The 12,567-nt window shown below is 38.7% G+C and overlaps 1 protein-coding gene across 2 annotated transcripts in view; it reads right to left on the bottom strand.

Moving 5' to 3' along the window:
* The window catches only part of CERS3 (ceramide synthase 3), a 158,915-nt gene that overhangs the window by 82,187 nt on the left and 64,161 nt on the right, over nucleotides 1–12,567 (bottom strand). For both annotated transcript variants that reach the window (XM_043489997.1, XM_043489998.1), the window contains exons 8-9: nucleotides 9,021–9,149; nucleotides 4,909–5,015 (exon numbers count right to left, since the gene is read on the bottom strand). In XM_043489997.1, the coding sequence (XP_043345932.1) occupies nucleotides 4,909–5,015; nucleotides 9,021–9,149 (236 nt within the window). The remainder of the gene's footprint in view (nucleotides 1–4,908; nucleotides 5,016–9,020; nucleotides 9,150–12,567) is intronic.

Genomic DNA, 12,567 nt, shown 5'->3' with positions numbered 1-12,567 from the left:
TGAGGAAGTTGTTTATTTTTCACAGCTAGAAATGTTTTATTTTTTAACCATTTTTAAAATTGAAGTATAGTTAATTCACAATGCTGTGTTAGTTTCAAGTGGATAGCAAAGTCATTCAGCTATATATATATATGTATCTGTTCTTTTTCAGATTTTTTTCCATTATAGGTTATTTTAAGATATTGAATACGATTCCTCTGTAGGCCTTAGCCTTTTACCTGTTTTAAATATAGTAGTATGTATCTGTTAACCTCAGATCGCTAATTTATCCCTCCCTCACTTTCTCCTTAGGTAACCATAACTTTGTTTTCTATGTTTGTGAGTCTATTTCTGCTTTGTAAGTTCATTTGTATCATTTTTTAGACTCTACATATAAGTGATATAATATGATATTTTTCTTTCTCTGACATTTCACTTAGTATGATAATCTCTTTAAGTCCATCCATATTGCTACAGTGGTATTATTTCATTCCTTTTTACTTCTAAGTAATATTTCATTGTATATATGTACCACATCTTCTTTATCTATTAATTTGTCAGTGGACAAATTAGATTGCTTTCATGTTGTGACTATTATAAATAGTATTGCTATGAACACTGAGGTACATGTATTTTTTTGAATTAGAATTTTCGTCTTTTCCTATATGCCCAGGAGTGGGATTATAAGATTACATGGTAGCTCTATTTTTAGCTTTTTAAGAAGCTTCCATATTGTTCTCCTTAGTGGCTGCACCAATTTACATTCCCACTGACAGTGGAGGAATATAGGAGGGTTCCTTTTTTTCCTCATCCTCTCCAGCAATTGTTATTTGTAGACTTTTTAAAGATGGTAAGCCATTCTGAACAGTGTGAGGAGATATCTTACTGTAGTTTTGATTTGAAAGAAATGTTTTATTATTTTATTTTTGGAATATTCAAAAAATACAGGTCAGTATTAATACTTCTCAAATATATGAATAAGGTGGTGGATACAAAGATCTCTTCTACTGCCATCATGAACTCCTGCAGGCTAGGAACTGCATCTCATCTATCTGTGAGCTCCTCAGAACATCTAATGATGAGTTCAAGAAATGAAGGAATGACCCAGCATTGCTACCTGTAAACATCAGCTGAAACATGTTCCTTCCCTTCAGATCAACCATCTTGGACTAAATCAATGTCTTTTTATTTAAGGAGAAAAACTGTCTGGATTCAGGGGAATCATTTATCTGACCTTAGGAGGATCTTTTTCACTGAATGGGCTTCCCTGGTGGCTCAGTTGGTAAAGAATCCGCTTGCAATGCGGGAGACCTGGGTTGGATCCCTGGGTTGGGGAATGATTTTCAGGTGGTATTTGTATAAAGTAGAGAGATACATCCAATAATTCGCAAATATAGCAGCCATTATTTTAATACAATAGATGGGAATACAAAGTGAAAAACATAAGCCTGAAACTTAAATGCTTTTGAAGAAAAACACAAATAAATAGGGTAACCAAGAAATTAAAGCAGTTTGGCCAGTGCCAACGGGAATGTCTACCTCATGTTGACAGTAGCAATGCTTAGAAAATCAAAGCAGTTAACTCTTGCTGACATTGACTGAAAAATGGCTATAAATAAGTTCCCTGAAAACTGGAGGAGAGGAGAACTGGCAACACAGTTGTACAAACACATAAGGAAATTCATGAAGCTGAGGGAATAATGGGGAAAGGAGAAGAAAGAGAAAGACACATGTGATGTCAAACTCCTGTTCTCTTCCTCAGGTTTCAGATCCCTTTCAGATGGCACCACCCAGCAGCTTTCTCCACACTCAGTCCTTCATCTCACCACAAAACGTGCAACAAAACAACTGGGAAGAACAGAGCAACTGGATGGCGAACCGCCTCCCACAGCACCTCTAAAATGTCTGACTTTTGAAATGGGCCTCTTGTCTGCACCTTGTTTGGTCCACGGTAAATTCCCAACAAATCTGGACTAATAAAATGTCCTTAAGAAGTGAATCTGCAGAGTTACAAATTTTAGACAGATGTCTGGAGCCAGACTAACAACAAGGAACTGACTTTTCCTCTTTGGCACCACAAGATGGTTGTGTAACAGGTTCAAGCTGATGGGATAGCTATTTAAGCCAGAGTAATACACTACAACCAATGCTTTTGAAAACCATGAAAAACCCAGCTCCCAAACTTCCAATAGCTTGTTGAGGTTTTCTTTAACCCTCCAAATGAGGATCAGTCAACATCAGTACAGAAAAAATTTCACCCACAAGAAATTTTTATACTCAAGTCTACTAATACTGGTTTATTTGCAGCCCAACTCTCTGAAGACTGCAAACCGTGGTATTGGCTGCCCTCTGCAGTGAGCTGCTGAATTCAGCAAAATATCAAGATCAAGAAAATGCCAAATGCATGTAACTAATTCTCCTTGAAATCCAGAAACGCTGGCAAGAGAATGAGTTCTTATGTCTAGGATTTTAAAGTTGAGGGTGTGTGGGAAAGTAACATACCGCCTCCCAATCACTCAACCCTAACCTGATGTTCAACTGTCTGTGAGGCTAGGGTAAGCTTGCCTGTTGATTTTGAGACATTAAAGTTCTAGGTGAGATCCTTTGTTGCTGAATCACAAATCAACCAATATCACAAAGCAATACTTAGAAACTTTTCAGAGGGTTCTCTAGACTGAGAACTTCCATGGTATGTGTTTTTAAAATATGTTTATAAATTATTTGAAAGTACGCCCAACAAGAAATGGAGGCTAATTTTACTTCCCTTAAATATGAACTGGGCTTAGTGACCTGGATCCAATGAAGAAAATGAGGTTGGACACGACATGCTATGACATCTGAAGCTGAGTTACAAAAGGAAACACGGCATCTGCCAAGCTCTCTCTTGAACTGCTCATCCTTAAAATCCATCTGCTGTCCTAGGAGGAGGTCAGGTCAGTGAAGGGGCATGGGCATGCAATCCAGCTGACAGGCCTGCAGCAGTCCCAACCAACAACCAACATCAACCAGTTGATGTCATGGGTGTCACCTGAACCCTGTGCCTGAGGAAGCCTTCAAGAAAACACTAACTCCTACTGTCCAGTTACCATCTGACTGTAACCACGTGAGTGAAAACCATGTAAATGAGGTCAGTTAACTCCGAGATCCATAAAAGGTAATAATAATGATAATAATAATGTGTTATTTTAAGAGAGAAGCCTGTCAACTATGGCTCGCTGATAAAGTCTGGCCTGTAGAGCTTTTTTCTACAGCCAGTGATCTAAGCTGGGTTTGGTACATTTTTAAAGGATTGTAAAAGAAATAGAACAAAACAAAGAAAAACATGCAACAGAGACCATATATGGCTCTTAAAGTCTAAAACAGTTATTCTATGGCCCTTTATAGAAAAAATTTGCTCACTACTGTGTTAAGCCACTAAGCTTTTTAGAAGGTTTGTTACACAGCTATAAATAATTGGAACACATGGTACCTTTGAAACAAAATAAGCAGTGGGCATATGCTAGATTCAGAGCACCATGAAAGTGACACTAAAAAGCCACAACTTAACTGCTATCTGCAAGTCAATTCTTATCCTATCAATATTGTACAATATTCTAATTTTACAAATACACTTGATCAGCCAAAGTGAAAGTGATGGTAGTATGATTCATAAACCAAGAAGAGCATCTTAAACATGCATCTAAAATTTGATTCTGGATTAAACTCCAAATTCTCAGAGACTCATTAGTAATTTCAGTAATAACAGCTGGCATTTACTGAGTCTTTACTATGTTCCAGACACTGTTCTAGGCTATTTAATATTTATTATCTCACTTAAGCTTCGTGACAATCCTTACATTTTACAGATGAGAAACTGAAGCAGAGAAAATTGATCTAACCTGTACAAGATCACACAGGTAATAAGTCTGCAGCCAGGACTGACTTGTACCCATGAAATTCGTCACTGCACTCTGATGTTCCTATCTAGAAAAAGTATCTAAGCAAGACACCCAGTCCTGTGTTAAAGAACGCAGCTGGCTTCCGCAGAGCGGCCAGCACCCACTGAACGCTCTAAGCAGTCTTCCTGTGTGCTCTCCTCTCACAAGGAATCTTGTGTCTCCATCCTGGGTCTCCATCTCTTTCCCCTGGAACCTAGGACTTCCAACAACACTAGTTTTTCTGTTGAGAGTATCTGAAACGCCTAGGCTAGCCCCAAACTACAGTTAGTTTTAAGCTGTTCTTTCCAAACCCTTAAAGTCTTCCTCACATTTTTCCTCTGGTTTCTGTCAATCGACACATGGGAAATTACACTTGCTGAAGGAAAGGCTGTCAGGAGAGACACAACGTAAGTTCTACATTGCCAGCTCTTGGCTAAACAAAAGCAACAGACTGAGCAAGAGCCAGTGGTCCAAACCACTGTTAGGACCAGAGATCATGAAGAATGAAATCAGCATCAGTTTCCTCAAATGTGAAGTGGAAGTGATGACACTCATCTTTATGGTTTGCTGTATAGCTAGTGCCAAGATGTATAAGGGCCTAATCCAATGCCTGGCATTCAATTAATGGTGGTTATAACTATTGCAATTTTAACACAGAATTTGCCTCTCTTTTAAAGAACTGATAATTGACCAATGACATTTCACTGAATAACTGGAAAAGTTGTTAATCACAAAAAAGATCCATGTTCATGAAAGCAGACACAAAGTATGAGATGCTGCTTTCCATTGGTCACACATCTTTTATCTTCCTTTGTAGCAAGCCTTTCACACTGGAAGGTGTGGTTTTAATTATCTATACAAATGGCCCCTTCACATTCTTCTGTCCAGCTAAACCTGGCACAAATAGCTGGAGATCAGTGTGAGAAAAAAAGGGCAATGCCCCAACCTGAACAGCATGCAAGGCCACCTCAGCATAGTGACCAAAGGCATGCACAGCGCCTTGTCTACTCACCAGAAGGGAAAAATAATGAGGCGACTGATCAAAAACACGGTGGAGAAGATGAAAAACAGGGTGTTACAGGTTTGCTTCCATCCGGCATAAGAAAACATCTTAGCAGACTGAGAAAACAGAAAGAAATTGCATTCAGATAGGGTGATAGTCATGTAAAATTAAATATCTATAAGTTAAATTATATCTGGGATTTGCTTCAAAATCTTGGTGGGGGTTGGGTTATGGATAAGAAGTAGATGAAATAAGATTGGCCACATTAATAACTATTAAAGCTTGATGGTGGGTCCATTGGGCCCATTATATTCTTTACCTTGTCATATGTTTGGAACCTTGCATAATACAACATTTAAAAAATTAGTTAGAATGACTGTAATATTACTCTTGTATTACAATATTACAATATTACAAGTGTAATATTACATAAGCACTACAAATTAGCATAACTACTTTTAGCATGTATGTTAGCTTGACATTTATTGAACTCCTCCATTTAACTGGGAGGAGAGCTGGAGTGAAGAAAGGCTGGGATATGAGTGAAGCCCGGGGCTGGGCTGGGCACGCTGCAATCAAGGCAGCTACTTTCAGGCGGATGATACAGAGAATGGAGTTAAGAGGCAGCCCTTAGGGCCCTAACCTGGTTGAAGCAGAGTTTCAAGCACTTGATTTTTCCTGCTTACTTCATGCTAGTCTGTAGTGTTCATATGATTTGTGTTGCATAAAAAGAATTACAGAAAGTGCTGTTTAATGTGGTATTAATGTAATGAGGATTCTCTTGCATTATCCATTGTAGCTCAAGGCTGAATGGGAAAGTGTCTGAAGTTGGGGGTGGAAGCTGGGCAGAAGTGTGGCTTAGGCCTGCCAGTTTTAGAACTGAAATCTCCCAGGAAAGTCAAGGTCCATCTAGAACAAGAGAAGCAGCTTATTACACTTCAGGAATGGTTTACACTGCATTTTCCATACTTTTCCCTATTTACCAAGGGGTAGGAATGTGATCAGGCTATTGTGTTAGCAGAGGCCCAAAAGGAAGTAGCCTTCGCTGCTGAAATGGAAGGCTGGCATGCCGGCGAGGCACAACTTGGGCATGGGGAGAAAGCCAGAAGCTTACAGGGCTTGGAGTATAGGGAGCTGTTTGAAGGGTCCACAGCCAGGCCTGGCAGGAAGCTGGAGATGTGCATAGATGGGAAGAGAGCCACCTGAGTTGGCAAAGTAGCACTTCTTTGGGCCCATGTACATGCCACCTATTCTGGACTGTGCAAAGATGGATATCAGACAGTTACCTCTCTCCTTTGCAGTCAAGATACTGTTAAAGTGTTGGGTCCTGGATCCAAGCTTAACATGTAGAAAAAGAGGATCATAAAGATACATGAAGAAGGCACAAGACTGCCTATGAGTAAAAACTGTAGATGTTGAGGCTGTTCTTCCTTGCAAAGAAAGAACTAGGAAATGACCCAATAACTCTTTTGTTCAGTCTCCATCTTTTGGAAGGTCTAAACAGGGGGAAAATTTGTACTCTGTCTGGGTGAGTTGAATTAGAACTTAACTGAGAGGACGAACACTAAAACAAAATATTCAAAGAAGCTATGGAATAGGTACTCCTGGAGAACATCAAAAATAGGCCCTATACTATTATTCAATGTTGTTTCTACCACCAGCTGATAGAAGGTACTGGCCTTGCTCACTGAACCTCAAGTTAGATCATGACTTTTAAATTAAGAATGATTCATGATCATTAACACCATGAAGCTGTTCTCATAGTTTACCCATGTAGGGACTTGAGTTTGACATTTTATTATCCTTCTTTTTACCTGTGGACCTCAGAACAGTTTCAAACAGTAATGAATATATATATATATATATTCATATGATATCATATATATGTGTATATATATATATCATAATATATCCTAAGGTATAAATATGACTTCTCATGTTACAGTTGAGGATAGAAAACAAAGCAGTAAGTGGTTTGTCCAGGTCACCTAGGGAACCTATGTCATATCAATGTCAGGGTAGGCAGGAACAACACGGTGCTTATTCCCAGTCCTAACACCTAAATCTCCCTTTTAGTAACTCAATGAAGCTGTTTTTATGGTGGACACACACCAAAGGCAGTTGAACTAGAGGGCTAGAAGAACAGAGTAGCATAAAGTTTTAAAGTCACAGCCAATGTGGTCTTAATTTTCAGGAAGGTTACTGAGATATGATTGGAGGAGGAGGTGATTATAACAGAGACGGCTACATTTAGAGAGCAACACATGGAAGAACTGGCATAATCCTCCTTCTGCTAAGTCATTTGCTACTCTGAAGCACATATAATAATCTTTACCCTTAGAACTAGATTTACATGTCTAATTATGGTTACATACAAGAAACACAATTCTGTGCTTAGCCAATTTTAACAGTAGCCAGTTGCTTTGAAATGTCTTCAAATGACTTCTGGTTACATCTGCAACAGGGTTTGGCAAATTACAACTCAGCCTAGGGACTAAAGCTGCTCAGCCCCTTGAGTTAAGAATGGTTTTCACATTTTTAAAGGAGTATAAAAGAAAAGGAAAAACAACAGAAAAAGAAGAATGTGACAAGAGATCATATGAAGTCCACAAAGGTAGATTTACTACCTGGCTTTTTGCCAAAAAGTTTGCTGAATCCAGCAAGGCTATGGTTTGTCCAGTAGTGATGTATGGATGTGAGAATTGGACTATAAAGAAAGCTGAGCACCAAAGAATTGATGCTTTTGAACTGTGGTGTTGGAGAAGACTCTTGAGAGTCCCTTGGATTGCAAGGAGATACAATCAGTCCATCCTAAAGGAAATCAGTCCTGAATATTCATTGGAAGACTGATGTTGAAGCTGAAACTCCAATACTTTGGCCACCTGATGTGAAGGGCTGACTCATTTGAAAAGACCCTGATGCTGGGAAAGATTGAAGGCAGGAGGAGAAGAGGACTACAGAAGATGAGATGGTTGGATGGCATCACTGATCAATGGACATGAGTCTGAGTGGACTCCGGAAGTTAATTATAGGTAGGGAGGCCTGGTGTGCTGCAGTCCATGGGGTCGCAAAGAGTCAGATACGACTGAGCGACTGAACTGAACTGAACTTGCTGAATCCTGATCTAAAAGAACAAGATCTTATTAAATTAATTTCTTCTATATTAACGTACATTTAATTATTAGCCCTTTAAGAGGTGATCCTGAATGCAATATATTAGTATCATTTCCCCCAGCTTGGGTTTCCCATGTGGCTCAGCTGGTAAAGAATCACCTGCAATGTGGGAGACCTGGGTTCGATCCCTGGGTTGGGAAGATCCCCTGGAGAAGGAAAAGGCTACCCACTCCAGTATTCTGGCCTGGAGAATTTCATGGACTGTACAGTCCATGGGGTCACAAAGAGTCGGAAACCGACTGAGCAACTTTCACTTTCATTATAAATGAGTGTATGTAAATAATGAACAATGTGGCTCTAAGTATAGCAGGACCCACTGTCTCAGGGTTAACAGAACCAATACACAACAGAAACATGTAGAGAAAACAATCCTAATTTTGCTTTGTTTCTTACATTTTGTATGGCTCGAGATTAGGAAGACTCTTGTTTTAAAGTCTCCTGCTCTGAAACACTGCTTCCTTAGAAAATAAATATCATTTAAATAAACATTAGTTCTCACTCCTTAAAGCTGGAGGAGGAACCCTGCAGGGCAGTGCAAGCATTTAGTGCCTATTTAGCTTTGGCTTAAGTGAATATATGGAGACAATCAGCTTTAAAAATCCACAATGCCATAGTCCAGGTTTTCCTTTTAAAAGATGAGAATTCATTTTTTCTTCAGATACCTCAGCTTACTTCCTAAGCTAATATCTGCATACAAGTTGCATAAATAGAATCCCACAAAATAACCCCTCTCTCTCGACTACCAGGGAGAAAAAAGATTAGAAACTAAAAACTGAAAGCTTTCCTTTCTTTGAGCTTGAAAGATCTGGGGACCTAGAGATATCCACACTTTAGGTGTTTTCAGAACTGAGAGCTCCGCTAAATCACTCACAGAGTTCTTCCTGTAAAGAGTCACAGTTAACCCAGGACATGGTACTGTTATTAGTTTTTTAATGGCAAACGTTTACCTCTAGCCAAATGTCGGCCACATCATGGACAATCATCACGAGGGTCCCACTGCGAATATAATTAGCACACCAAGAGAAGCTCATCAAACTGACAGCAGCCAGGTGGTGGATGACATGCGCTAGAAAATCCTACATAATGAGGGCAAATGACACCATTAAGTACATGCAGCTATTTTCCAAGCAGTTGAATAGATAACAATAATAATTTAAAAACTAACAACTTACATCTGCATATTTTGAAATTTGTAAAATGCTTTCACTTTCATCCTTAAACACAGCTCTTACGATAGAGACAGAACAAGTGTTATCCTCATTGATGAAGTCATTTAACTTTGAGGTAACACTGAACAGTTGCCATCTAAGTCCTAATATCTGCTGTTCTTCCCACTGCTCTACATTGGGTATATGTACACTTTAAACACATAGACAAGACATATATATACATAAGGATATTCCTATGTACATTTACATTTATTGTTAATTCCCTGCCTAATTCCAAGACAGATGCAATAAAATTACACAACTATTAAAATAAGTGTTACTGCATATGAAATAAGTAACAAATAAAAGTGGAATAACTACATTAGCGAAATATCGAAGTATTTTGCTAATACTAAACAAAGCAACAAACAAAAATAAGCACTGGCTAGAAGGTGGAGAAGTTGGAACTATTATACACTGCTGGTAGGAATGTAAAATGGTATGCCTGCTTTGTTGAATAGTCTGACAATTCCCCTAAAGGTTATACATAGGACTACTATATACTACAGCAATTCCACCCCAGGTATATATCTGAGAAAAATAAAAATGTATGTTCATGTAAAAATTTTCATATAAATGCTCACAGTAGCATTATTCATAATAGCCCAGAAGTCAGAAACAACCCAGATATCTATCAGTTGATAAATAGATAAACAAAATGTAATATTTCCACATAATGGAATATTATTCATTAATAAAAAGGAATAAAATACTGATGCATGCTACAACATGAATGAACTTTGAAAACATTATGCTAAGTGAAAGAAGCCAGATATTAGGTTGGTGCAAATGTAACTGAAGACTTTGTGAATTTTAAATCATTATAACTAGGCTCAAACACATCTTTATTAATCAAAATAGGAACCATTACAATCAACACATTTTTGCCAGTGAAAAATAAGTTTGTTTATTCTTGTAGCATAAAAATCTGTGCTTCAATTTGTCAAACTCTTCAAAAGCATTTCCTGCCTCTTGCTGGTTGCAGAAGCATTTTGCCTGCAAAAAGTTGTTGAGATGCTTGAAGAAGTGGTAGTCAGTTGGCGAGAGGTCAGGAAAATATGGTCGATGAGGCAAAACTTTATAACCGAATTTGTTAATCTTTTGCAGTGTTGGTTGTGCGACATTCAGTTTGGCCTTGTCATGGAGAAGTACTGGCCCCTTTCTGTTGACCAATGCCAGATGCAGGCATTGCAGTTTTCGATGCATCTCATTAGGTTGCTGAGCATACTTCTCAGATGTAATGGTTTTGTTCGGATTCAGAATGCTGTAGATCAGACAAGCAGAAGACCACCAAACAGTGACCATGACTTCTCTTGGGGCAAATTTGGCTTTGGGAAGTGATCTGGGGCTTCTACTCAGTCCAACCACTGAGCTGGTCATTTCTGGTTGTCATATAAAATCCACTTTTTATAACTTGTCACAAACTGATCAATAAACGGTTCACTGTTGTTGTGTAAAATAAAAAAAGACGACACTTGAAAACAATGATTTTTAAAAAAAATTTTCAGTCACTTCATGAGGCACCATTTATCGAGCTTTTTCACCTTTCCAATTTGCCTCAAATGCCAGAAGACCACAGAATGGTCAACACCGAGTTTTTCAGCAACTTCTCAAGTAGTTGTAAGAGGATCGGCTTCATCAACTGCTTTCAGTTGGTCTTTGTCACCTTCTGAAGGCTGGCCACTGCGCTCCTCATCTTCAAGGCTCTCCTCTCCTTTGCCTCTCCTCTCCTCTTCTTTAACCACCGCTGCACTGAAGGTTCATTAGCAGTTTCCTGGGCCAAATGTGTCATTGACCTTGCGAGCTGTCTCTGCTGCTTTATGACCCATTTTGAACTCGAATAAGAAAAATGCTCAAATTTTCTTTTTGCCTAACATCATTTCCTTAGTCTAAAATAAATATAAAATAAACAGCAAGTAATAAGTCATTAGCAAAAAAACCGGTGAGAAATGTGCATTACAATGATGTATAATATTATCACAATTTATTTAAGAATGTATTCCAATATCAAATGGGAAAGTTCAACAATGCAAAACCACAATTACTTTTGCATCAACCTAATACAAAAAACCACAAATATTGTATAACTACATTTATATAAAATATCCAAAAGAGGCAAATGCATAGAAACAAAAAGTAGGTTAGCAGCTGCCTGGGTCTGTAGAGGTTAGAAGAAATGGGGAGCGACTGCTAAAGGGTACAGAATTTCTATCTGAGCTGATGGAAATAGAATTGACTGTAGTGTGACTGCAGAATCCCGCGAATATACTAAAAGCCATTGTATTATGTACTTTAGATAGAAGAGTTGTATGGTATGTGAATATCTTCATTAAAATGTTTTTCAGTTCAGTTCAGTAGCTCAGTCGTGTCCGACTCTTTGTGACCCCATGAACTGCAGCACACCAGGCTTCCCTATTCATCACCAATTCTCAGAGTTTACACAAACTCATTTCCATCGAGTTGGTGATGCCATCCTGCCATCTCATCCTCTGTCATCCTCTTCTCCTCCTGCCTTCAATCTTTCCCAGCATCAGGGTCTTTTCCAATAAGTCAGTTCTTTGCATCAGGTGGCAAAAGTATTGGAGTTTCAGCTTCAGCATCAGTCCTTCCAATGAATACTCAGGACTGATCTCCTTTAGGATTGACTGGTTTGTTCTCCCTACAGTCCAAGAGAATCTCAAGAGTCTTCAACACCACAGTTCAAAAGCATCAATTCTTCAGTGCTCAGCTTTCTTTATAGAAAGAAATCTCACATCACGTGACTGCTGGAAAAACCATAGCTTTGACTACATGGACCTTTGTCATGTAGTCAGCAATGCTGCCTAGGTTGATCATAGCTTTTCTTGGAGCAAGCATCTTTTAATTTCATGGCTGCAGTCACCATCTGCAGTGATTTTGGAGCCCAAGAAAATAAAGTCTCTGTTTCCATCATTTCCCCGTCTATTTGCAACGAAGTGATGGGACCAGATGCCATGATCTTAGTTTTTTTGAAAGTTGAGTTTTATGCCAGCTTTTTCAGTCTCCTCTTTCACTTTCATCAAGAGACTCTAAAGAGCCTCTTCATTTTCTGCCTTTCGAGTTGTATCATCTGCATATCTGAGGTTATTGATATTTCTTCCAGCAATCCTGATTCCAGCTTGTGCTTCATCCAGCCTGACATTTTGCATGATGTACTCTGCACAGAAGTTAAATAAGCAGGGTGACAATATACAGTCTTGACATACTCCTTTCCTAATTAGGAACCAGTCTGTTGTTCCATGTCTGGTTCTAACTGTTGCTTCTTGAC

Source organism: Cervus canadensis, chromosome 17, assembly GCF_019320065.1.
Source record: "Cervus canadensis isolate Bull #8, Minnesota chromosome 17, ASM1932006v1, whole genome shotgun sequence".
Taxonomy (NCBI): Eukaryota; Metazoa; Chordata; class Mammalia; order Artiodactyla; family Cervidae; genus Cervus; species Cervus canadensis.
This window is presented reverse-complemented; position numbering and strand designations above follow the sequence as displayed.